The sequence below is a fragment of the Serinus canaria genome, chromosome 15, assembly GCF_022539315.1.
Source record: "Serinus canaria isolate serCan28SL12 chromosome 15, serCan2020, whole genome shotgun sequence".
Lineage (NCBI taxonomy): Eukaryota > Metazoa > Chordata > Aves > Passeriformes > Fringillidae > Serinus > Serinus canaria.
Window position 1 is genome coordinate 13,174,980 of NC_066329.1, and position 27,723 is coordinate 13,202,702.

Here is a 27,723-nt window from a genome sequence, read left to right on the forward strand (position 1 = left end):
GGCCCCAGAGTGCACGCTGTGCTGACACACCCTGCACGCTCTGGGATGGGAACTGATCCTGTAATGACAAAGTCTCCTGGCTGCTCAGTCCCCGGGGTGAATGAGGCCTGTCTGCCTCACGAGGAGGCTCTGGACTCACTAAGATTATTCAGATTTTTTTTTTTCAGAAGCAGAAGTGATCCCCAGCATGGAAAGAAGAGGAAAGCTGATTCCAGGATGTGCAGAGTTGCTCCCTGGACTCTTCTCTGCTGTCCCACCCAGCCTCTGTGTAGGGGTGTGCAAATCAGGTGGACTGAGATGCAGCAGGTAAGGACAGGGTCCTTCATCCTTCCCTTGCAGTTTGTTTGGAAAGCAGGATTCCATGCAAAGGAGGGAGAAGGAAATGGAGATGTGGTATTTGTGAGAGAGCTATGACTGCTGCAAACCTCAGTGTGGAGTTATTCATCCCTTCAGGAGTGCTGGGAACCAAGCTGCAGTTCCAGTTTGCTGGTTTCCAAACCAAAAAAGAGTTGTTCTCTCACCCTCAGACATGGAAGGAGGTTCCAGAGGAGGATCCACCTGGATCCCTGAGCCTTTCCCTCAGACAGGTGCAGGCAGATTTCCCTTGGGTTTGAGTCCTGCAGGGCTTTGACGAGCTGCAGACATCCCTGCACAGGAGCAGCCCCTTGGGGGAGGCACCACTCACACGGAACCTGAGGCTGCCCTGCCTCCTGCCAGGGACACAAAACCTCCAGAGAACGGCCTGGACACCCCTTTCACCCCGAGGGCTTCCTGCAGATCCCCACTGCTGGCTGGTCCCTGTGGAGGCTCCTTGGAAACAGCCACTCCTATTCCCACAACTCCTTGGAAAACTTCTGACTAAACTGATGAGAAAAGGTAATTTTCCTAATACAGCAGCTGAGTCCTGCAGAGGCAAGCTCCCTGGCAAGGCATTATTCCTCACACAATTTTGAAGTTCACCTACCTTAAGCAAATCTGGCTGTTTCAGCTAAAAGTTGTGCAGCCTTAGGCATTCTTTCTCACATGAGCAGATGATCTTTTTAACACCTCGAGTTCCTGCGTTTCCTATCATTCACTAAATCAATCTCCCTTCGTGATGTGTATTTATACCAATGCCCAATTCTATTACAACTCTCTCTCCTGCTTTCTCCAGTTCCTCTATTATTCTTTTTTAGGTCTGTAATGTCATTTCAGTGCCTTACTCAGAGGCTGTCACTTTGTATTTACGAACTGAAACCTGAATGTGCATTATTACTTTATTTTTATGAAAATCCATGATAACTAATGCAGCGATTCAATTCCTCCCAAGAGGCCTGATGTTTAGTTTCCTGTCTGGCCTCCAACCTTCATTCCTCCAAACAAACTTTTACATCCCTATTTACATATTGGGATCATTAAGGTTCTTTTCATCTCCCTGTCTCAATGGCTTCAGAAGCCATAATGGATTTAGGCAGGAGTTTAATTGGGAGTTGCTCTTTTCTGTATTTCAGGCTACATTTCACGTGAAAGGCTCAAATATGCCTCTGACAAATGGAAGGTCTGATGAAAGCCCCAGGAGCCCCAGGCCAGGTGAGCTTTAGCGGAGCAGAGGAGACCCTGGTGCTGGGTCTTTTCCACGGGAGGCTGGCACTCATTTGGTATCTGGGCAAGAAAATCCCCCTCTGCAGCTGGCCTCTGCTCTGCCATGACAGCCATGCACACAAGCAGGTTGTTTTCACCAAGGTGTTCCCTTGTCTTCCTTCAGGGAGCAGGGAGTGTGTCAGAGTCCCACCCCAGAGACCCTGCTCTGCCCACTCCTGTCCTGCTGAGAAGGGCAGAGGGCACAGGAGGCTGCTCCAGGTCATGCACTGCCACTGCAGGGGCAGCTCCTGACAGGGGGCCAGGCTGGGCTCAGGCAAACCCAGCTCCAGGAAAGCCTGGCTCAGTGGTGGCCTCATCCTGGTTCTGGGGTTAGAACCACCAGCAGTCAGGGCAGCCTGCAGTGCCCACAGCTCTGCCAGCACACACTGGCCAGACTGGGACTGCCTCCAGCACACACTGCTCCACCAGCACGGACCAGGCTCTTCCCCACTGCTGCCTGAGCTGCTCAGGGAAGGAATTCCTCCCTCAGACAATGAGATTCTGGGGCCACCCCGTTCCCTCTTCTTCCCCAGAAATTTCCTTCCTGCAGTTTCCCTGGGTCGAGCACACTTTATGATATTCAGTGTCTCACTTTATCCACTCAACAGCAACAAACCAACCCAGCAGCCAGTGAAGGAAATGTGTCAGTCCTGAGCCTAGCTGGAGATCAGAGGATAGCTGTCAGCCCAGGAGCTGCAGAGCCCAGGAGGAGGTTAATCACACCTGCACCCAGCTCGGAGAATGCAGCACCAGGGAATGCTGCCCAGCCCAATCTGCTCAGGGAGCACAGAGCTCCCGATGAGATGAGACACACACATTGTTTCACCTGGGAACAAAGGGCACCATTTGCACAACTGCTTGTCAAGGTGTCTCCAGAAATTAGCAGAGTACAGCCACTGCCCTGCCAGAGGGGCTGTGCTGCTCCTCTGCAGCCCCTGTGAAATCCTGGCCATGCATTCTGAGCCCTGGGGAAAAACAAATCTGCCTTTCCAGATTTGTTCCAGCCTTGGAACTCAGCTCAGCATCATCAGGAAGTGTGAGGACCTTTCAGGGAAGCAGGGGCAGGCATGGCTGTGGCTGCTGTTTGCCTTCAGCTGTTCCAGCCAGAGCCAGAGCCTGCTCAGACACAAACAGGTCAGTGAGGAACTCCTCCTCTCCTCATCCCATCACGGGCAGAGCAATCCCATTATCCACATTGCGATTTGCAGGGGCAGAAATGAGATCCAGTCATGAACAGAGGCTGGATGTGTGGGTGCATGTGAGACTGACTTCTCCTTTCACTGCCAGCCAAGTGCAATTAATGTAATGCTCACAGACAATGCATAAAACATACTTCAGTGCCATCCATCGTGCCTTTGGAGCCTCCTCACCAGGGCACTGATACTTCCCCCCATCACTGAAGTTTCCCTTCTCCCCTCTGCCTCTCGGTGGAATGAAATGGAGCATGTAATGGGACGTCACATTCACAGATCCCATCCTGGTACCAGCTCCAGCTCTGCACCGAGTCCCAGACACTACAACAGCTTTTCACACCCTCACAAATGCTCCAAGAAATTGCTGAGAGCACTCAAATCCCCCAGTCTAAAGAAGATGCCCTAAATTTACTCAAACAAAACCCCTTTACAGCTGCAAAAGAATTACCTGCTTGCAAATAATCACATTATTTTAATAGTTATTATAAGGAAGATTATTTAAGTTGGGAGAAAATACCAGCTTTGTATAATACCCACCTGCTCTAAATACACAGTTACACTTTTAGTTAAAATTGAAGAGCCATTAAAGCCACTTTTTGTAGGTGCTTAGGTTTCTAATTTGCAATTAAATTAATTGGATTTGAATGCCTAAATTGGTTCAGAAATCAGGCTTATCATCCAATAAGCAGTTCAACAGGACAATGCTGCAGACCCAGGCTGAAACAGGAGAGCTGTCCAGCGTTTCTGTGGGCAGCTGCTGGGGGAAACAAGCACTGGGGTGTCCTACAGAGAAACCCAGCCCCAGAGAGCAGAGCCTGCACTCGTGTAGGGCACGTGAGAACTCTTACACACAATCACCTCTGGCAATAGACTGCACCCAGGGAACGCCCAGTGTTTGCCATCTCCAGCACTTTTCAGATGTGTTTGGCTGCTTTAATTTCTTTTCTCTGGAAATCCTTAAGTACTGCATAACTTTTTATATAACTGCAAAGAGAAAAAGTACACGGGTAACCAAAAGTCACCATCCTAAAAGAAATGCAGAATGGTCCAGACAGTGAATAAAAGAGAAGACACCTCCATCAGCTGACCTGCACAGAGTCTGTTACATAAGAAACCTGAGAACATTTCTCAATCCTTCCTTACCCAGGCACCGATGTTTTGTCATGACAGAATTTGGAATGGGCTGGGATTAGGTGAAATTGAACAGCAGTGATTTCTGGAGAGCCTGTGCTCTGTCCTGGGCAGGGTTATGGGGTTATTCACAGCCCTAATCAGGATGCTCACACATTACATATTTCATCCCAAAGCACTCTTGGGGGATTTACATTAATGCTCTTTGTCTGCCAAGGAATTCAGCACCATGACACCTTTTGTGTGTCTGCTGAGAGAGATCAGACAGAGCAGGGCCCACAATGGCCCAGCCATGGCACAGCTGACAGCCAGAGCCCACAGTGCCACCCTTCAGAGCAGCCCCTCAGGCAGGGATGGCAGCTCGGAGGGAGCTTTGGACAGTCCCAGAGCTGCTCCCAGCCGTGCCTCTGCTCCCTGGGGACATCCATCCATCCATCCATCCAGCCCTCCATCCATCCATCCCTCCATCCATCCATCCATCCCTCCATCCATCCATCCATCCAGCCATCCATCCAGCCATCCATCCAGCCAGCCATCAGCCAGCCAGCCAGCCATCCATCCAGCCAGCCAGCCATCCATCCAGCCACGCCAGCCATCCCAGCCATCCGCCATCCAGCCCCAGCCAGCCATCCAGCCAGCCAGCCAGCCATCCAGCATCCATCCAGCCATCCATCATCCAGCCATCCATCCAGCAGCCAGCCCATCCAGCCAGCCAGCCAGCCAGCCAGCCAGCCCAGCCAGCAGCCAGCCAGTCATCCAGCCAGCCTCCAGCCAGCCAGCAGCCATCCATCCATCCAGCCAGCCATCCAGCCAGCCAGCCATCCATCCAGCCAGCATCCAGCCATCCAGCCATCATCCAGCCATCCATCATCCATCCATCCAGCAGCCAGCCATCCATCCATCCAGCCATCAGCCACTCCATCCATCCATCCATCCATCCAGCCATCCAGCCAGCCATCACCAGCCAATCCATCCATCCATCCCAGCCATCCATCCATCCATCCAGCCAGCCATCCACCAGCCATCCATCCAGCCATCCATCCATCCATCCATCCAGCCATCCATCCATCCATCCATCACAGCCATCCATCCATCCCTCATCCATCCATCCATCCATCCATCCATCCATCCAGCCAGCATCCATCCCATCCATGCCATCCAGCCATCCATCCAGCCATCCATCCATCCATCCAGCCATCCATCCAGCCAGCCATCATCCATCCAGCCATCCATCCATCCATCCATCCATCCATCAGCCAGCATCCATCCAGCCATCCATCCATCCACCATCCATCATCCATCCATCCAGCCATCCATCCATCCATCCAGCCAGCCATCCATCCACCCATCCATCCAGCCATCCATCCATCCATCCATCCACATCCATCCATCCATCCATCCATCCATCCATCCATCCATCCATCCATCCATCCATCCATCCATCCATCCATCCATCCATCCATCCATCCATCAGCCCCTCCTGCTCCAGCAAAGGGTGACCCCTGCTCACTGGGAGCCCCCCGGCATCACTGCTCACACATCCTTGGATTTACCTCATTCTTTTCATGGATACAGACCATGCCCCCCTGCAGAGGAAGAGAAATCCCCACAGCAGGAGGGGATCATCCCTGCCCCTACAAGAACACAATTTTTTTCCCATGAAGAACTAAAACCCCAGATTCCTGGGTATCTTCTGGAGAGTTCTGAAGAAGCCTCAACTCAGATTTTTTTTGGATTTTTTTTTTCCATTACGGAGAAGTTTTTTATCTTATAAGCTTCTAGCATTTCAGAAACATGAAGGAGGTGCAGGCAACAGTGACTGTGGCAGTCCCACAGGGGTTTTCAGCATGGATGATTACAAAAAGGCAAAAACACCACAGAAACCTCGTCACTTCCCAAATTCCCATCAGAATGATGAATTGGCAGAATATGAAAGAGACAAATCCAGTAACTCCAACAGCTTTAGGTGAGTTCCAGACAATTCCTGGGAGGTGCAAGTCTGTTCTATTGGTTCCACATTCAGAATTCATCTTTGCCACGTCTGTTTTTCATAGCAGAGGTGGATTAAAATTGTGCCTTCTCCCTTTATAACCACCCCCAGCAGCACATGAAGTGAACTCTGCAGCCATTATTACAACTCTTAGTTTTGACAGTGCATTTTTCTGAGTGTGTCTCGTGTTCCTAGAGCAGAGCACAAAAAGCATTTTCATTTTTAAAGTTGCTCTATCCTAGGGTGAAAAGGTCAGATGGATTCTGATGTCAGGAATACTGAAACTGAGTTGGAATGACAGGACGTGATTTCATCATTTCCTATCAAAATGAAATGTTTGGACATTGCAGAAAATAAAAATATACATTTGCTGACTTAAACCAAGATTGTTTCCAAGACAGATCAAATTTTTTTGGGGCTGGAATAAGGCAGTTCAGCTGCTGGGAGAAATCCCTTTATATTATGGAACACCATGGCCCAACCTGGATCTTCGCTGAGGATCTCTCAAGCAGATCCATCAGTTGTGTTATATATTATGTATATAAAACATTGCACATCCTGGCTAGGCAGCGTGGCAGGTCACTGCTTCTCAAACAGGGGCTCTGCACTCTGCCCTGCTCTGGGCAGCATGGCTCCCTCTCTGATCCCTGCCCTGATCCCTGCAGCAAGCCCGGGGTGAGCACTGGGCTCCCCTGGGAGCTGCTCAGCTTTCAGCCCCAGGGCCACGAGGAGCGCTGAGCTCACCCTCAGCTGCTCAGACCTGGGGGTCCCTGGGGTCACCCTCAGACCTGGGGGGTCCCCGGGGTCACCCTCAGACCTGGGGGTCCCCGGGGTCACCCTCAGACCTGGGGGGTCCCTGGGGTCACCCTCAGACCTGGGGGTCCCTGGGGTCACCCTCAGACCTGGGGGGTCCCCGGGGTCACCCTCAGACCTGGGGGGTCCCTGGGGTCACCCTCAGACCTGGGGGTCCCTGGGGTCACCCTCAGACCTGGGGGGTCCCCGGGGTCACCCTCAGACCTGGGGGGTCCCCGGGGTCACCCTCAGACCTGGGGGTCCCCGGGGTCACCCTCAGACCTGGGGGGTCCCTGGGGTCACCCTCAGACCTGGGGGTCCCTGGGGTCACCCTCAGACCTGGGGGGTCCCTGGGGTCACCCTCAGACCTGGGGGGTCCCTGGGGTCACCCTCAGACCTGGGGGTCCCTGGGGTCACCCTCAGACCTGGGGGGTCCCTGGGGCCACCCTCAGACCTGGGGGGTCCCCGGGGTCACTCCTCCAGCCCTGCCTGGAGGGTCCTGTGTGTCAGTGCCCCCACGGGAGCTCACCCCTTGCCCTTTCCAGCTGGACACAGAGGGACCTCAGTGACCCAGGGACGTGCAGGAGAACTCTGGACATGCAGGAGCACAGGCTGAGGCAGGAGCAGAGAGCATCCCCCCTCCATTCTCTGCTCCCTTTGATCTTTTACTCTGTCACACCAGTGACTTCAGAAGGGTTCAACTCCTCCCTGAAGTGCACCAGTGCAAGGGAGAAAAGGAGCAGCTGTTCAAAGTTTCATGCTTTAAAACACTCTCTGCTTCAGGCTACTCCTCATGCTCTGACACTTCAGCTCCTGTAAAGTCTGTCACATGATTCAAAAGATGCTATTTTGCCACTGATAAAGCCACACTAAGTGTTAGTGAAAGATTTATTAGCCTGCAGTAATATTTTACAAATTGCCAAGTGTGCTGCTCTCCCCTCTAATACACTCCAAAGTGTCAGAGCAGAGCAGCTGCCAACCCTGCCCTGGACCAGAAGGGAGGGCCCGTGATGGAGCTGTGGCTGCAGCAGCATCCTGGGGAGCAGGGGGGACCAACAGCCCTGCACAGCTCAGCCAGGGACACCAGGGACACCAGGGCCACCAGAGGGTGAGCACAGTGCCATCCTGGGGAGCAGGGGGGACCAACACCCCTGCACAGCTCAGCCAGGGACACCAGGGACACCAGGGACACCAGAGGGTGAGCACTGGGAATTCCCAGTGATTCTAGGAAATCAGTGAATTCCGTTAAATCTGTGAATTCTGTGAATTCTGGGATTCTGTGAGAGGGAATTCCCAGAGAAGGCCACTCTGGACAGCCTGCAGGGCTCTGGGGTAATGCCCAGGCTGTGCCAAGGATGCCAGCAGCATCACCAACCCCCTTCCCTGAGCCATCCAGCCAAGGCCCAGCCTCCCTGGCAGCCTGGCACGGCTGCAGGGCTCTGGAGGAAGAGCACAGAGCCCTGGGTAGCAGCCTGGCTCAACAGGAGCCCTCCTGGAAAGGCACAGCACAGAACAGGGCAGAGCCCTGGATCCTGCTCCCAGGGCTGGCCCCAGCTCTGGGTCACTCCTGGCCACTTTCAGGTGTCTGATCAAAGGAAATGAACAAAAAGCAGTTTTCCTTTCAGGGTAACCAAATGCAGATTTTCAATTAACTCAAACTGAAAGCCCAGAGCACTGGAAAGTTTTGCTTTGGAAACTTCCAGGCTTTGTTGGGCCTTGAAAAAAATGGCCATTTGGAAACAGAAATGTCTTTTCAAAATGAAAGATGAAAAGAAGCTGATTTTCCTTCTCTCCTTATTCTTGATTAATATAATCTTGAGAGCTTATTCTTTACTAAAAACTCAGCAAAAATAAAGTCTGCTTAAAATCTCTCTTTTTCCCCCCAAGTTCAGCAGGAGTTTTACTATCCACAAATGGTCAGTGCTTGACAGCACTTTGAAATTTACACCTGAACTTTTCTGTCTCAGTCCTCACCAGTGAAACACAGTCTATAACACACCTCCATTTTCTGGTTATTCTGTCAGCCTGCACCAAGTAATTCCTGAGAATCATTTGTCAACAAAAATATTGTTCAGTGGACTAAATTCTGTTCTGACCTACTCAGCCACGTTCAGGTAGGTGCAGTTTGGCACAAAAAGAGTCAGTACAGAGTTTGGACCAGCTCTTTAAAGTTCTTTGAAGTTTCAGATGAAAGAAGTGAGTAATAAATGTGGACCCTGAAATGAAAAGAAGAATGAGGTACCCTCATTCTGCAAGGAAAATGAGCTTAACCTCATCATTAATCAGCACCAAAAAACCAGGAATAAAAGCTAAGCCACGAGGACATAATCAATCTGTTAGATGCTACTTGACAGCTGCACTGAAAAACAGCACCAGTAAAGACCCAAAGAAATGTAATCTTAATCTTTATATATCAGTGGGCATCTTAAGCAGGTTTTTCTTGCATTTTCTGTTCCCCACTCTGCTGCCCAGAACAGAAACTCTAATTACTGCTCCTGCTGAAGGCTGCCCAGTAATTATCCATCTTTATCTTCATTAGATGCCTGGAACGAGGCTCTGAACCAGAGCAGGTAAACTGCAAACCCCAGCCACACTGTCAGTTCAGAGCTCACTTTAAACTGGCATCTCAGCCCTGCAGAAACCTCTGTGCTGCTGAGGAGGGGTGCAGGGGTCCTGGTCCCGGGGTGACAGCCCAGGGCTGTCATTAACCCCCCTGAAGGGTGCCTGTGGGAATACACCCAGAACTCCAGCACTGACTGGGACACTCCTGTCCCTACAGGCAATGGCAAACACCAGACAGCAAAACTGGTTTGTTACAAGTCTCCCAAATCATGTCTTTGCTTTAATTTTTTTTTTTTCCAATTCACCAAAAAAAATGAAATAGAAGATGAGTGAGTTAGTCAGGACTTAGTCCATTGACTCCCACCACATGAGGACAAATCATTTCCTTCTGTTTCCAAATCTAAATTAAGTCCAACCATGGGCTATATTTGGCAGATTTACCAGATCCAAAAAGGCTTCAGAGAAGAGAACAAACCCCAGAGCTCAAAGGTTCCCAATAACACAGCCAGAAAGACACATTTAATCAGAAAATACCAACATGGGGCTGATCAGGTACACAGGAACACTGGGAAGATGCTAAAAGGGAAGCACAAATACTGAACTGTGAAATTGCTGGGGTTCATCTCATCTATCAGAAATTACCGTGACAAAATTATTTAAAACAAGTCCAATGAGCATAGAAATTGCAATTGTTTTTGTCAGACAAGCTCAGGAAGAACCACGTGCACCCCTGGCCAGCTCTGTCACTCCCTCTGCCCGAGCTGCCACTGGCTCTGTGACAGGAGCCACCAAACTTGTGGGCATGTCCCAAACCCCCCAAAGGACAGTGCCTGCTCACTCCCCTGTGCCCTCAGAGGCACAGAGCAGCCAGCAGGAGGGAGCTGTCAGCTGCTGGGAGGCTGTGGAGCTGCTGGAGCCACAGGAGGCAGAGCAGAGCCCTCAGCAGCCAGGCAGCTCCCAGAGCCCGTGGGGTAACAGCCATTCCCAGCAGCTGGGAGGGAATTCCACTGGGAATTCCATTCCTTCCATGGAGGATGGCCTGGAGGGTTTGTGATCGTTTTGAGACATGCTGATCATAAAAAAAACCCAAATAATCAAAAAAATCAATTTTAACTTTCATTTGTAGCTGCATCTCTTGTTTCCTCTTCTCCAGTGACAGCCACAGAGAGTTTGTGAAAGATCAAAGCTGCTGCAGACAAGGCACCTTCTGTGTCACCTCTGGAACCCTCTGTACCCTATCTGCCACCATCACTGCCAGCAGCTCCTTCCTCTTCACCACTCACCCACAGACAGAGGAGGGCAGGACTGGTTCCTCACAGGGTTTTATGGCAATATTTGCTGAAAGCCTCCAAGAAGCTCAGATTGCCCTGAGGCTCCAGTGTGACCCCCCCATTCCTGTGAGCTCTGTCCTGGCACTGCCCACACAGCAGCCCTGAGCCACCCCAGAGGGCACTGCCAGCACTGCCAGCCCACAGCTGCAGGGGCACAGGGAGAGGCAGCTCTGGAAATGCTTCCCAAGTGGGGAGGGTCAGACAGCCCCACGTGTTTGAGGAGCAGGATGGAAATTGGGATGTTGAGTGTGGTTTGGTGCTTCACTGGAGCGAGCCACACAGCCAGAACAGCAATAATAAATCTTGGTGTTCCAGCAGCAGAGCAGTCAGAACATGAAAGGACTTGTTCCATTAGAGACCAGCCCTGCTCTGCAGGGCCTCTGCCCCTCTGGAAGGAGCAGCCTGATCCTACCTTAATGACATCTTCATCCGATGATCTGCATTCCACAGAGTCCAGGAGATCTGTCACAGTGCCATCATCTTCCACAGAAACCACCTTGACAGGCACAGCCACTGTCTTCCCAGTGAGAATGGCTGTGTTCAGGATCTCTGCTTCCTAGGAGAAAAGAAAACAAGAGGCCACTTGGTCTATCTGTATATCTATGGATATTCTGCTATTAATTCAATTCCCCATGGCCGTGGCAAGGACTGCTCCCAGGGCAGCAGGCAGGACAGGCAGATTTCCTCCCTGCACTCCTGACCACACTCCCAGCTGTGCCTCAGGGCTCCTGAGCTATCTGTGGTGCCCCAACTTCTGTCTGTGCCCTAACTTCTGTCTGTGCCCTAACTTCTGTCTGTGCCCCAACTTCTGTCTGTGCCCCAACTTCGGTCCGTGCCCCAACTGCTGTCTGTGCCCCAGCTTCTGTCTCATCAATGTTCCCTGGGGCCAGAGCAGCCAGCACCCAGAGTGACCCTGCACCACAGGGACAAACACCCCTGGATGTTGCAGCAGGGACACCTCCAGCCTGAGCTCATCTTGATTATCAGCTAAAAATGTCTCAAGCCTTGCTGCTTTACCCCTTTTCTGAAAGGTTTCCTACAAACACTGACATTCTGTGCTGGGAGTGCCCCTCTGCTGGACACCCCGGCTGGCACGTGGGCACAGCTCAGGGGCAGGCTTTGAGCTGCTCTTGGGGATGCAGTCTTGGCAAGGTCAGAACCCCAGGGCTGTGCAGCAGTGCCACCCCAGAGCTGTGCAGCAGTGCCAGTGCCACGCCAGGGCTGTGCAGCAGTGCCACCCCAGAGCTGTGCAGCAGTGCCACCCCAGGGCTGTGCAGCAGTGCCAGTGCCACCCCAGAGCTGTGCAGCAGTGCCAGTGCCACCCCAGGGCTGTGCCAGTGCCACCCCAGGGCTGTGCAGCAGTGCCAGTGCCACCCCAGGGCTGTGCCAGTGCCACCCCAGGGCTGTGCAGCAGTGCCACCCCAGGGCTGTGCAGCAGTGCCAGTGCCACCCCAGGGCTGTGCAGCCACTGCCTCTCCTGGCAGGCACCGTGGCTCTGCCTCCAGGGGAATCAGAGCCAGACTCAGGTGCTGGGTGAGTGACTGAGCACCCCAGGACTGGGGGGGATCAGACCCTCCTCAGTTTCCTAGGATTTATCCTGGCTCCCCACACCTCTTTCTTCACCTTTTAAGAGGTTTGTGCCAAGGCAGCCTCTCTCAGGCAGAGGAGGGCTCTCTCAACACAACCAGCTCTGTGGTGACCAGTGCCTGCTGCAGAACACACTGCTCCTGTCTGATTCACCACTAATTTACAAGTGCTGAGGAGCATCAGACCAACCAGAGCTCTTTGTCACTGGTGTCACCTCTGTCTGGCACCACAGGCTGGCTGGTCTCTGCCAGGACACTCTGAGCACCAATTGCTGCCTGAGTCCTCCCACCCTAACTGCAAGACCCTGCTCATTTCTGGAAAGGTCTCTGAGCCGTGCAGAGCTGTGCCTGTGAAGCTGGGACCATCCTGTAGAACAAGGGGCTCTGGATTTCAGCTGGCTCTTGTGCAAAAAGGCTCCCAGAGCCCGCCAGGTGCTAAATTCTCATTATCTAAACAGCTCCCAGGCTGAGCTCTGAGACTGACCTGATTTTACTCCTGGAAGCCAAGAGTGGGGATTGGAACCAAGCTACCAGAGGATGATGACTGCTCCTGCTGCCTCTTGGGCTAAAGGGGAGAGGCTGAGGTTTTTCTCCTCTAAAGTATTCACATCAGAAAGACCTTTTCCTCTTACTTAAAGAAACAGACACACTCGATTCAGACTCAAAGCAATATTTAAAGAAAGAAAAACCCCTCCTGGTCACTTGATAGCTGCTTTGCTAAGGCTGCCCCATCCTCACCGTGATCTTTAGGGAAGGGAGAAAGAGGATTTCACAAAAAAGAGAACTTGAGAAGAAAATCCTCTCCCTCCCTCAGCACAAAAGCCCTTCAGACATTTTTAACCTGCAGTTGATCCAGGGCTGTGAATACCTGCCTGTGCCCTCGGGTGTGCCTTGAGCACACCTGGCTCTCAGTGCAGAACCTGCTCGGGCACTGAGCTCTCAGGTTTGCTCTCAACTTTCCAGGTTCTGGGGCTTTTCCCAGGCCTGGGCTCTGCACCCAGCTTCCCCAGCAGCTTTTGCTGCTCCCGTAGGCTCTGCAGAGCTGCAGGAGGGGCAGCTGGCAGCACAAGCACTGTTAGCACCCCTGCAATCACAGCACCAGAGTCAGGCCCTGCTGCCAGCGGGGCTGCAGCACCAAGCTCATTTCTCTGCCACTGCTGCAGACCACAGCACCCACCAAGCTCTCACACCTCGTGCTCCCCCAGGCAGACACAGCCCCCTCCCTCCCCTGCATCCATTAGTGTGACCCTGGCAATTATTTCATAAAGCAAGGGGAGCTTTAATAACCCAGCCTTTGAAGCAGCGTGATTAATGAGCTCTGCTCACCAAAGGCAAATGGAATTTCCCCTGGTAAGAGCAACTAACTGAGAACCAGCCTCAGAACCTCCAAGAACTTCTTCTGAGTCTCTGAGTTCTGCAGGGCTGCCTTTGGATGCTCTGAACACAGAGTGCATCCCAGGGCAGCCATCCCTGCCCCTGGCTGGCATCTGCTGCTACTGCCCTGCCCTGCCCAGAGCCCTTGGGGAGGCTGCACCTGGCAGTGCTGTGCCAGCCCAGCTGGCACTGGGTGGCACTGGGTGGCACTGGGCTGTCCTGCCCTGCAGTCACTGAGCTGTGTGCTCTGCCTGCGGAGGTTTCTGCCCCTGCCCAGAGAAAGACTCGGGGTTTGGTTTCTCCAGGCACTGCTTTGCACCCCCCAGGCACAGGGCAATGCCAGCGCTGACCCAGGTCACCCTCAGGGCACAGGGCAATGCCAACACTGACCCAGGTCACCCTCAGGGCACAGGGCAATGCCAGCACTGACCCAGGTCACCCTCAGGGCACAGGGCAATGCCAACACTGACCCAGGTCACCCTCAGGGCACAGGGCAATGCCAACACTGACCCAGGTCACCCTCAGGGCACAGGGCAATGCCCCTGCAGGCTCCTGTTGAACAGCCAGGAAGGGCTGGACATCCCTGCTAAGGCGTGTGCAAACTGCTTCATTCTGAGGAAACAAACACCATGCTTACCTTGCCACACTGAGATTTATAGTTCAGAGCCTCAGCCTGTAGAAGCTATAAATCTAAATAGTTACTAATTTATAACTGTTGCCTTTTGCTGCTTGAGTGGAAAAGGAATCTCCTGCAGAAATATGATGTTCTTTACCTATAACTAACAGAGATTACAGGAGATAAGATGTCAGGGCACCTCGGGATGGCAATAGTTATGCTTCTGCAAAGCCACAGCCAGAGAGTCTCACTGGTAAAAGTTGATTCCCTCAGCAGCTATTAAAAAGGTGCTGAACTTTCTCTAACTATTAACACAGCACAGCTCTATAATTCACTTACACTGAGCCCCTCCAATAATAAAATGAAATAATCAGAGAAAAACATGTCTCTGCATGTAATAGAAATGGAAGAGCAGGTAATCTTTATTCTGAAATTGCTACCACGGTAAATAAACAGTAATACTTTAAAGAAGATGCCAGAGCGAGTGTCCTTTGCTTACTGAAGAGATTCATATTAAATAACTGAGCATATTAAGCCCTCCAGCAGAAACATATTCAGAAGATGTACACAGTAAGCATCAATTTAAGTTGAAATGCAGAAGTGAATACCTATTAGGTTTTTTCAATTTTAATAGGTAGCTTCCCTGAAATTTAATTTCCCTTCAGACATCTTTTGCCTTATCTTTCCTAGGGTGAAAAAAAGGACTTTGAAGTATCTTTGTAAATCTTCCCAAATTTCTGTTTCTGTTGTCTGTGTGTACAGTTTGTGTGTGTATGTGCATCTGTAACTTTTGACAGAAATCAGTGCATGACTGACTCGTGTTCAGCTGTGACCCAGCTGCAGCTGAGCTCCACTCCCAGCCTGGGACGTGGGGATCCTTTCTGACCTTGGTCTGAGCTGGAAATGCTCATCAGCCCCTTGCCCTGCATCCTGTCCAGCCACATTCACCTGCATTCACCTGCCTGCATTAATCCCCAGTCAAATGGACTGCTGCTTTGCCCTGGAACTGAACTGCCTCCTGCACACTCACAGCCTGCAGGAGGAGAAGGGCTTGTCCTGCTGCAGTCCACAGGGAAAAGGAGATTAAAACCTCCCCAGGACACTGGAACTCCTGCTCTAGAAGCACAGCAGACCTCCAGAGACATTCTTCATTGGAGCAGTGGAACATATCTGCAGGCTAAAATCCTAATTTCCAAAGTCAAGAAGGTTCCTCTCGGGTTTCAGGAGGTACTTTGGCTCCTGGGTTATGTACAGAGTGCAGTCAGGGAGAGAACAAAGTGACCCCTGAGACCTCCTCGAGTCCAGAGCACAAACAAGACTGAACAGCCTGAAAACCCCTCCCACTGACAGTCCTTCAATTCTCCATTTTCTTCTTTCTAATGCATTTTCTATTAATCAGCATTAATAGAGCATTAATCCCGGGTCCCACCTTGAATCTTGTCACTGTTTAGGTGGAACAGAGGCAGATTTGCCCCTGCTCAACCAGCAGCCATCCTGCCCATATCACAGGATCCATGCTTCAGTCATGCAGAACTAATTTCAAATCTTATTTAGCATCAACTCTCAGAATTAAGCAGCTAAGTGACAGCTGTTTAATTAACTCCTTAAGCTGATTAGAAAGCATTACAGAAATCCCCCCAAGGAAGAGTTTATAACTGTCAAGAGAGCCTAAGGCCATGTTAATGCTTCTGTTTAAATTTAGTAAGCTTCTAAACCAATAAAGTCTAAATGCTTGACATTCTCATGGATGTGGTCAAACTCAGCTTTTTCCTCCTGTTCCTCTGTGAGGGTAGGAACCAAAAGCAGCAGGAGAGAAGGGATTTGAGGAGTCAGGAGGCAGCAGCTGAAGAGAAAAGCCAGGAGCTGCATCTCCCCCAGGACTGCTGTGGGTCGTGGCACCAAGCCTCCTCCAGCTGGGATTAGCTCTGAGCTGGAGCAAAGCTGAGCTTGCACCTGAAATGCAGAGTCATCTCCCAGCCCCTGGCTGCAAGGAAAAAGGGTTTGCTCATCCTCTCTTAAACCCTAAATCCACCTCTAATGATAAGATTATGGCAGCTGAAGTACAAGTTTTAGAAGCAGCTGGTGGGGCTAGATACAAGGTGGTGCAGAGAAACCAGAATTGCTCCCAAGCAGATTTCAGTGCATTATTGTCAGCTCTGAGCTGGCTAACAGCTTGAAATATAGAAAATGTAATTCTGATTTCCTTATTTCCCCTGTTGTCTCCAGATTCTTTAGGATGCGCTGGCAAAATGATTGAAAAATCAGCAGCAATTCTTCTGTGTCCAAGGGAATAAAGGAGCAGTGGCCAGAAATATCCCAAATTAATTTATGAGACCTTTAATATAAACAGAAGAGTTCCAAGTACAAGCTGAAATACTGCAAGGATGAGAAATCGTGGTGAAACCTGAATGAGAAAATGTGAAAAGACTGACATGAAGTCCAAGGTTAAATGTTTGGTTTAATGTGGGCACCTTTCATCACACAGAACAGATCTGAACTCCCTGGGAATGGCAGGGAGGAGGGGGATATAAGCAAATTAATCCCATTTCATTCAAGCCCTTGCTACTTAATCAGTTTCCTTTTTCCCCCTGCAGGCAGGAGAGCTCCAGGGGCAGATGTGCTGACTCAGGGGGAAAAGGAGCAGCCCAGGAACCCGATGCACCTTGCCCTGGACAGACCTGCCTGCTGACTCCACTCTCCCACAGCTGCTAGAGAGGGGAAAATGGATTCTTTGAATGGCAGAATGGGATTGCAAGCCATTGTTTAGAAAGGAGTGGGTGCCAGAATCAATACTAGGATATATTTTTCACCCTTTCTTCCTCAGCCTGTGATTCCTGGAGTAATTTTGACTCTGTGTGGTGGGGGTGACACCTCCAGCCACGCTGCCACTCCTCCTCATGGGGCAGAATCATTGGAGGGAGCAGATGGGGCAAGGATGAGCAGTGAAACAAAACCCCAAATGCCCACCAAGCCCAGCAATCCCAATTTTCCATTAAAAAACAGAGAACAGCCAGTGGCTGGATTGTGCTGTAGGGAAAAAGCAACGTGGCATAATCAGAGAGCCTGGCTGCCCCTCCTACTGTCACACACAAGGCATCCAGGAAAAATACCTAATTATATTTAATCTCAGACCTGACTTTCACAAAGCCTTCCAGCTATTTTATACCCTGATTAAGGAACTTTCATCTGGGTGTAGATAGAATCTGTCACTGAGGCTGGAGGAGGGGTGGGGAAGAAAAGCTGAAGATGTAACCCAGTGCTGAGAGCAGCAAAGAGGGGCCAGGGAGCACAGGGAGAGGCAGGGGGTGCAAAGGAACAGGGGGGACATTAGAAGGTGACCAGCAGCGAGAGGTTTGTCATTACACAGCCTGTGATGCTCAGTAAAAAGCTCAAGAAGGCCAGAAATGCATCTCAGCAGGGAAATGCGGGTGCTGCTGTGGCTGCCCCATGGGGCCAGGCTGGTAATTCCCTTGTTTCACAGGGTGTGCAGCCAATCCTGACTGTGGACACTGCCTGTGATTGCAGGATGCAATTCCACAGCTCTGAGTGATGAAAAAGGCCAGGAAATAAATCATCTCACTCCCAGGGAGAGGAAAACACATTTGCCTGGTGTGTCCCTTCTCCTTACCTTTGTCTGCCTCGTGGGCTCAGCTGGAGTGGTTCTAAACAGGGATTTTGGGTTTGTTTTGTGCTTCTGCTGTGTCCAGCCCCCTCAGACTGAGGTCAGGCTGCTGGAGCAGCCAAGGGCAGTGACAGCTCCCTGGCAGCTCCAACACAAATGGCAAACACAGCAAATGCAGAGTGCTGGGGCTCACTGCCAGCTCTGCTGCTGGGACAGAGGCACCCAAGGGCTTCAGGTCTCCAGCTGGGACTTCCCTGAGCAGAGGTGATGTCAAACCTGGGCTCTCTGTGTCTCTGGAGAGGGCAATGAGCTGCTGAGCACTGGGACAGGCTGGCACAGCACCAGCACAGGCACCAGGCTGCCCTGGTGTCCTGCCCACCCTGAGAGCTGGGCAGGCAAACCCTCCCAGGGCAGGTCCCTTTTCCTGGCTGCAGAGGCAAGGTAAATGTCATTTGTCCCAGGTTTAAGATGACAAAGTGGAGGAGCTGTGCTAGCACCCTTCTGGGGAGCTGACCTGTGCTCTTTGGGTGTTTGCAGGGCTAAGGAGGCCACCACCATCCCAGGTGCCATCCCACACCTTCCCTGCCTATCAAAGTCTCACCCAGGAAGCCTCAGAGTTGTCAGGCTGTGGTTCTTCAGAGGAATTGCTAATTAATTCACAGGCCCCAAAGTGTAACTCCTCAAAGCTGTGTGTGCATACTTGGCTTTGGTCTCTAGACAGGCTGTGTTAGCTGCTCATCAGCACAGCTTGCTCTTGAAAGGAAACAAACAAACAAACCAACGTGTTTGGGGAGGATCTCTTCCTGGCTTTGCCCCAGCAGGCTGCTGGCAGGGACAGGCTGGGGACCCTCAGAGCAGCCTGTGCAGAGCAGCAGAGCTGGGAGCTGCCCCAAGGGAGGGGAGATCCCTGTGCCTGCTGCCCTCAGGGCTGGGCACCCTGGCACGGCCACCCCATGCCCAGGGAGCCAAAGGCAATCAGGGGTCACACATGGGGTCAGGGTCCCTGTGCCACCAGGAAGGGGTCAGGGTCTCCCACCCTGGCCCTGTGCTGGCCCCTCTGCTCCACGGTGCAAAGGGAATTGCACAGACCCACTGGGAACCCTTCCCATCTCCCACCCTGTGCTCCACGGTGCAAAGGGAATTGCACAGACCCACTGGGAACCCTTCCCATCTCCCACCCTGTGCTCCACAGTGCAAAGGGAATTGCACAGACCCACTGGGAACCCTTCCCATCTCCCACCCTGTGCTCCACGGTGCAAAGGGAATTGCACAGACCCACTGGGAACCCTTCCCATCTCCCACCCTGTGCTCCACAGTGCAAAGGGAATTGCACAGACCCACTGGGAACCCTTCCCATCTCCCACCCTCTGCTCCACAGTGCAAAGGGAATTGCACAGACCCAGCTGGGTGTCTGTGGGATGTGGCACAGGGCAGTGAGGCACCAGGGCAGACCTGTGCTGAGCTGGCACAGAAATGAATGGAATGTTGCCCAGCAGGGCTTCCAGGCACAAACACAGCCCTGGGCAGCACTGGCAGGCAGAGCTCAGCACACGTGGGCTCACATCTCAGAGATGACCCTGAAGTTGTTCTCAGGTGAGAACGTGTCTGTTGGTAAAGCAACAGGAAAATCTAAACTTCCTCAGAAAATGAATCTCCTTTTGTTCCAGCTCCAGTGCATTTCTCAGAGGGCTCTGATGGGCCTGACTCCCACACAGTCCAAGGCTGGGGGAGCCTTTCAGGGCCCAGGGCAGGGCAGCATTCCTGGGGAGCATTCCCCTCACACAGCTCTGCCCTGGGGGCTGTCCCAGCCGGGCACACAGTGCCACTGCCTCACTGGCACCTCGCCCTGCCCCTCCTCCCAGGCTGCTCCATTATCTCCCACAATTTTCCCAGCTTTTAATGTCTAACAGGCACCTCTTCCTTCCAGTGACACCTGCAGAGCTGGGTACTTTACAGCCCTCTTTAAAATTCAGCTCTGCCACAGTGATTACAGGATGCTGACATCTCCAGCAGACTCGTTTGTTCTCTCCTCCCATCTCCCACAGCTTTGCTTTAACTCTCTGGGGTTAAGCAAGACCTGTTAGTAAAGCAGGCAAATCAAGGTGCACCCACAACCACAGGGGTGAAAGAGACCTCTCAGATCAAGAAATCCAGTTATCAACACATTTATCCACTCTGAGTTGATTCTCCCACAATTTTAGCAGCTCTGCTGCTGCTCTTGCAGCTTTCCAGAGGGGAAGCTGAGAAGAAGGGAGAGGTCAGGAGCTGCCCAGGCCTCCAGTGGCCATGCCTGGAGCTCTGCTACCCCACTGCCATCCCCTGCTGCACAGGAACATCCTGACAGCAGCACCGACCATGGACCAGATGGGGTGGCAAGACAGGGAGAAGAGGATGCAGTGACCAGAGAAAAGAGCAGATCTGCAGGGATGAAATCTGCCCAAATGTGGCAATTACTGCAAACTGCCTTGGCAGAGCCACAGAGCAAGGACCAAAGCAGCTTTTCACTTTTCTGAAGGGAAGAAGAAGGTTCTAAGGAACAGAGAACTCTGTTCTGCAGGTCACTGTGCAGAGGAGAAGTGACCAAACTGCCTGCTCCCAAACTCCCTTCCAGACTGGCCTGGCACTTTGAGTGGCACATTCACATTTAGGAATGTCAGCAAGAAGCAGCCTGAGCTAAACTGGGACCATCACAGGCCCTTGGAAAGCTGCCTGCAACCCAACAATTCATTCATGAGCAGGCTGAGGGCAGAGCAGGGGGCAGCCTGCAGCCAGCGGGCTCTGCTGCCTTCCTAATTAGCTCCTCAGCTGAGCTTTAAACAGAAACACAAAAATAAACCGAGGGGACATTCAGAGAAAAGATGCTGTTCCAGCTCCCATATGGCAAATGGGGCCAAAGTCTGCTCTGAGACATGTGACCATGACCTTGGTGAGGGCACCGTGGTGGCCAGGACAGAATCTGGGTCACAGCAGGTCCTGAGAATAAACCCACGGCAGAGAGGGGACAAGGACACTGCACCCCTGCCACCATGGCTGACCTCACCAGCCTGGTGCTGAGAGGGGCCCTCACTCCCTGGTTTAGGCACAAAACCCATTTATCCCTCTGTACTTGGGCTCTGACACTGCCAGCCCTGCAGCTGAGGAGCCAAATCTTCAGCTCTCTGCACTTGGTCTTGGGAAGAAAATGATTATTTTATGTTTTTTAATGGAACACAACAAGCACAGATTTAATTCTAACAATCTCCCGAGTTACAAATTCCGTGCCCACAGTGGTGGTTCTGTGCCTTCAGTGGCACTATCACTTAGAACTCCTCTGTGGTTAGCCAGTGCCAACTGCCAGGATATAAATGGGTGCAAACTCTGCTATTGCACAGACATGCCAAGGAAGTGACCTGTACAATTGACTCCTGCCACAGATAAAGGCTGTGGTGAAGGGCAGTCTCAGAATCTGAATGAAGATAAAACATTTTTAGGTCTAGAAGTAGGCTGAGAAAGAAAGCAGTGAGCCTGCAAGCTCTGCTTTGATCATTTAGCCTTTACAGATTTGTGACAAATTGTTTTTTCTGCATGAATCTGAACTGATACAGATTTACATGAGTAGTTAAAAAGTAATACCAATTGGGAAATAAAATCCCTAACAGCACCACAGAAAAGCAATAAACTTAAGAAGCAGTTAGACAGACAGAAGAATGCTTTACAATAGGAAAAAAAAATTAATAACAGAGAAAAAGAGAGGTCGGACACTTGTAAAGCTGGTTGTGGCAGGCTGCAAGCAGGGAATCCAAAAAGCCATTAGAAAAAAGACATGAAGAATCTTGTAATAATATCCTGGGGAACATGCTTGCCTCAGATTCAATGCCTCTAAGACCATATTGTGTGTCCTGTGACTCTCATTTAACATCTAATCCTTCCAGAAGGATTGGTAGAGAACTCCTGTTGGTATCAGCCCAATGTCCTCAAGGAAATAAATCTGGACTTGACGTCAAATTACACATTTTGTACCCAGGACATCTGAAGAACTTTCCTAATCTGGTGTATACAGAGAGCTGCACCCAGCAATTCTTTTGGTGTCAGAGCAGGAGCAGCAGTTTAATTTTCTTCCTGCAGCTTCTTCTCCTTTGAAATGTGAGGACAAACCCCTGTGAATAGGTGAGGACAAACCCCTGTGAATATTTGAGGACAAAGCCCTGTGAATGTGTGAGGACAAGCCCCTGTGAATAGGTGAGGAGAAACCCCTGTGAATATTTGAGGACAAGCCCCTGTGAATATGTGAGGACCAGCTCACCCACCTTCCTGCCACCTGGGAGGGCACAGGCTGAAACAAGTCCAGCTGAAAGCACCCCAAGGTCTTTTGGGGTTTCCCTTGGACATTCTGAAAGGTAAGGAATGCCTGCTTGAGGAATGGGGTTTTCCCAGGTAAGCTCTGTGGGGCTAAGTTCACAGGAAGGAAGGGGAAGGTGAGGAGCCTTTTACTGAGAGCTGATGTGATCAGGAACTGCCTCACATTTATCTCCCTGCTCCCAGCCTGCCCAGCTGATCAAAGGCTGCAGGGGCTCAGGACAAGCTTGTTCACTGGCTTACAAAGGAAGACAAGAGTCTTTAGATGACAATAACAAATGCTGCTGCTTCTGCAAGATGCTGCCAGCCACATTGGACCAGCACAATCTGACTTCTGCTTTCACTTGGTCAGGTTTTCCTCTTAGCTCAAAACCGACTGCAAGCTCGAGGCCCCGCGGCCAAAATCTGCACAAAGCTCCTGAGCTACCTTGGCCAAGGACAGCTTGGCTCAACAAAAGCCTCTTCCAAAATCAGCTCCACAGAACCTTGGTGGCTTGCTGTGAGCTCTGGGAGGCTGGAACTCAGGAGGAGTCAGATGGTGATCACAGCCTCCCCAGCACCCAGTGCTGCTTTTGTGGCTTTCTGCTTCAGGAATTCCCCCAATGCCCCCAGCATTTCAAATCCCTCGTCACGAAAAGCAAATCATCCCTTCTGATTTCCTCTTCTAACCTGCTTGAGTTATCTCCTGTGCATGTGCAGCACAACTGAGAAGAGCCCACGGGGGCCAGAGAGGTGAGGCAAGGAAAAAAGGTGAGTGAGAGAGGCTACAACAGGAATTCACGAGAGGATTGGTGGTAAGGTGAAACAGAACCAAGAGCAGAGATCCATGGTCTTCCATCCCCAGTGAAAAGGGAAAATTATCAGCTGGCTGGGCTCAAAACAAAGACTGTGCTCCTCCAAATAACACAGCTGCACCAGGAAATCCAGGGCTGCAGAAAACAGGAATGTTTCTGTGGATTGACCTCCACTGCAGTTCAAAGGGCAATCAGACTAATTACTGGAAGAAACCTGGGTGCCATTCCTAGCTCACAAACATGCTGAGCTGCACAGCTGGAACACAGCTTCCTTTGCTCTCCCAGCACTCCTCTGGCACCTGCTCTCAGCCACTGCTGCAGAAAGGATCAGAACAGCCCCTGGCCTCAGCCAGAGGGACCCTCAACAGGAACACCCCTCTAGTTACTGGAACTGCACTGTAAAAGAAGAATTAAAGCTTCTTCCCATTGGATTGTTCCTCTCCTGTCCTGCTTTAGGGACCCAGCTTGCAGATAGGCTTGAAGAACTGTACTGTTAATGGAATGGATTTTGGCATTAGTAGAAAATATAAGCCCTCAATATCAAATATTAAATTATTCCTGATTAATTCTTTTATGGGCTCGGACTTGCAACTGATTTAATACTCCTGGATAATTACTTCTGTTATAACTGTGCCTTTGATTTTTAATTAACCATACAAAGTTTCTCATTCAAATCTAATATTACCTTTGTTAACAATGTCAACTCTCTGTTTAGAGATTCTGCTCACATTAAACTGTATGCTGAGAAATTAAAATCTGCTTTTCCTCAACCGTGTGAACAGATTCTCTACCAGGCTTATTTATTCTATGCAATTATCTAGGAAAATATTGTTTCTGGTATCCTAGCACTGCTGTCTGCCAAGCAACCCATTTCTCTGAGCAGCACTGCTCTGTGCTCCCTCATCCCAGCTCACAGACTGGAGGGGCTGGAAGGGACTCAGACCCACCCCTGCCATGGGCAGGGACACCTCCCACTGTCCCAGCTTGCACAAAAGTCAGAGCACAACACTTTCAAACTTGTGTGCCTTCACCCACCTAAATTCTTCTTTACAGGTGTGATTAAGTGAATTTAGTCCATTAAAATTCAGTAAAAGGGAGCTGCCTGGGAACTGCCTGCTGAGCAGCTTCAGTGATCAGGCTCCTTGAAATTCAGAGTCTGGATCCGAGTTTGGGTGTCACACTGAACACTCACATCAGAATCTGGCCCTTGCTTTGGAAATGTCAGGGTTTCCACTTTAACTCCCTGTAATTAGATTCACATTTATCCATGGAGGGAGGTTTGTGTCAGTCTCTCAAAGGTGCTGGCAGGTCCCACACCTGCTTGGACTCCGAAGGAGACACAGCCCCTGGCAGAGTATGGCTTAATGGAAATGATTGGTAAAGCTCCCCATAACCAAATTAAAGGGTTTGCTTTTCACTGTCTAACATTTTCACAAAGGTTATTTGTAGAATACTGGGCACTCTCCTGTTTGACCTGCCAGCTAAATGCAACTGTGCAGAGCAAATCACCCAAGTGCAGCCTCACCCCCTGCGTGTGCTGGACCACTCTCCTCCCTTTGGGACCTTCTCCATCCTGACTGCTGAGCCCCTCAGAGGAACAGCCTCACACTCAAGGGCTTTTTGCCCTTCTTGTGTTAAGTAACTTTGCTTTTAGGGAGGACAAATTCAGACTTTTGTAATCCAAGTCACTCCTGGCATTTTCCAGTCTATTTTGCTGTTTGTGACCCCTGCCCTGGCAGAGATGAGGTTCAGAACAAGTTTAAGGCATTGAGCAGCAATTACCAAGTGTGGGACCAAAGGACTCCCAGAGGAAAGAGAGCTGACCTCGACTCTGGCTCCTGCTCCAGCCACAAACACCCTGGGAGGGCTGGAGAACACTTCTGAACTCTGACTAAGCTCCTCTGTGCTTAGCAAAGGATCATCATCCTCCAGCCTGCAGGGCACTGGGCAACTGTGCTGCAATTCACTCAGCACTGTGACAGGCACAGAGAAAAAATATAAAGATATATATAATGCATTAAAAACTGAGTATGGGAGTGCTGCTGATTGTCAATTCTCACAAATGCTAAAGAATTTCTGAGAACCTACAAAGATCTGACAAAATTTTTAGATATTTTAAAGCTTTCAACTATTTTCTATTAGGATTCTCAGAGGAGTTCAACTGAGGATCAAAAGCTTTGCAGAGAAACATGAAAAATGCAAACACAGGAATGATTTGCTGCTGCTCCACCCCCCCTGGCTGGCACCCCAGGGAACTGAGATCAGGAACACCAGGGCCCAGGCTGTGCCCTGACTCTGCCCAGCCAGAGTTACACCTGCCAGCATGCCAGAGAAAAGGAGGCTACAGCTCATTCCATGGCTAAGACCAAGAAAATGGAGTCTAAGAAAATAATTATGTTGTGCTTGAGGAAATATGGAAATGACCACGAGCTGCTGCACTTAACAGACTTCTCAAAATTAAATTATTTGTATTCAAATATGTGCAAAACCAATGATCATTTTTGGTTTTGATCAGCTCAACCTGTTCTTTGGGGAAATTAATTTGATGCTCTGGGTATAAACACTCTTTCAAAATGCTCACCGTGAAGCGATGTTTTCCTCCTGCTCTCCTTAGCACCAAAGCAATTTTCAAAGCATTCCCATTGATATCACAAACAAAACAGAGGAACCATTTCAGGAGGAGGACCAGAAATTGCAATCAGAGAAGTAATAATTAAAGCACAGTTCAATCCATATTCATGCCAGGCCACCCGTGGGTGGGGAGCAGCAGGGACAGGCACAGGAGAGCAGCAGGGACAGGAACAGGTGAGCAGCAGGGACAGGAACAGGTGAGCAGCAGGGACAGGCACAGGTGAGCAGCAGGGACAGGCACAGGTGAGCAGCAGGGACAGGAACAGGTGAGCAGCAGGACAGGCACAGGTGAGCAGCAGGGACAGCTCCGTGATAAACCACACCAGGCTGGCACAGCACAGCTCCCTGATAAACCACACCAGGCTGGCACAGCACAGCTGCCCTGATAAACCACACCAGGCTGGCACAGCAGAGCTGCCCTGATAAACCACACCAGGCTGGCACAGCAGAGCTCCCTGATAAACCACACCAGGCTGGCACATCCTGCTCCTCTGCTGCTGCCTGGCAGCGCTGGGTCCTGCTGAGGGGGAAGAGAGGGAAGAGCACTCCTGGGCAGTTTCTGCTGGGGCTCAGCTGGGCTCTGCTGAGAGCTGAGCCACCAGGCAGGGTGGGATGGAGACTCCTGCCCAGGATGCCCCCAGCCCGCAGATGGAGAGCTCTGAGGGCTGAGCTGCTCTCTCAGGTGCCCAGCAGCACGTGTCCCCTCCCCAGCAGGCTCCAGCTGAAGGCTCTCAGGGGCTGAAGCAGGACCCAGCAGGGAAAAGGGACCAGGCCACATCCTGTCCATGTCTGATCTTCAAAAAAGCAGAGAGTGCAACCTGAATTTCTGCTTTCCCCACCTAGCACAGAACTTCATTTCCTTCCCAGCTGGTCTCTAATGTCCAGAATTATCAGTATCAATATCCTCATTCATTTTCTTTCAATTCCTTCTGTAATTGCTTGGGGATATTAAGTGCTGCCAATATTGGGGTCATTACTAACCCCAGGCAAAAAATGCATTGGAAGCCCACAAACCTTGATTCTTGCCTTGTTACCATAGTTACACCTGTCCAAGGGGTGACACCTGAACTCTGTCTTCAGGCTCTAAGTAAGTGATGAAGAACCAAAGAATCTTGGAAAATGAACTGACAGTGTTTGAAGAAGAAAAGGTCAAGCACACTCATGGGAAAATCTTAAAAATTTGAGCTCCCACTATTAATTTCTATAAACAACTTGTTATCAGCCTGCCTACATGGATCTGATGAGATTATTCTTGCCAGCTCTTGATCATGATACTGTGCAAGTGCATATTGAAAAGCTCTGCCTTTGATCACAGGGAGCACAGCTATTACAGAGAATGCACACACTGCACGCCCACTAATCTCATTCTGATTTTTCCTGGGAAATGAGCAGTTCTGAAACATACATCTCAAATCAGGAAACTTCCATGATCACAGAACAAGCAGAAAACAGGCATTAATTGATTCTAAATCTGACAAAATGATTAATACCAATACTTACACCCCCAGATTTCTCCATCAGTCAAAATATTGCAGCAATTCCAGCAGGTACAGATGTGTACCTGCTGGGCCTGAGCACAAAGTTCCTGCTCAAAGTTCCATGAGCACCTCAGAGAGCAGTGCTGTGCTAACACACACCAGGGGGGTTTAACTCATGTGTCCCTCCTCTGTGAGGTAAGGGACTGATGAGTCAAAGCACAGCCTGCTTTGCCAACCCACGGGTCCTAAAAAACAAGCAATGGGATTCCTTCCCTTGATTTCCCCTGAAATGACACTGGAGCCCCAGGGATGTGTTTTAGTGACAGAACACACGACAGCTGTGTTGGGAGTTTTTACAGCTGCTGCTGAAGGTGCTGAGGCTGGCAAAGGCTTTTCCCCTGTGTTGCAGAGCTGAATTAAAGGAGTGTCAAGTGCAGCACGTCAAAGCCAGGGTTTAGATCAGTCTGAGCCCAGCAGTGTCTGTCAGGCAGTCTGCACTCTCCTTGAGGTGTGACATATGTCACTTCACTATTGTCACACAGCGTTTCATGCTAGGCTGGACGTGAAGTTTTGAAAAAAAAATAAAAGCAACTTTGTAATCATCCATGTCATGTCAGATTTATTCCTGGCATGGAGGAGATGACCAGCCTCTGAAAGAAAGGCTCAAA

The 27,723-nt window shown here is 50.7% G+C and overlaps 1 protein-coding gene across 2 annotated transcripts in view; it reads right to left on the reverse strand.

Moving 5' to 3' along the window:
- Positions 1-27,723, reverse strand: part of LOC103818337 (transmembrane protein 132D) — a 187,496-nt gene that overhangs the window by 20,953 nt on the left and 138,820 nt on the right. For both annotated transcript variants that reach the window (XR_003945358.2, XM_009092640.4), the window contains exon 5: positions 11,032-11,175. Coding sequence is in view for 1 of the 2 variants with exons in the window: in XM_009092640.4 (XP_009090888.2) it covers positions 11,032-11,175 (144 nt within the window). In the remaining variant the exon portion in view is untranslated. The remainder of the gene's footprint in view (positions 1-11,031; positions 11,176-27,723) is intronic.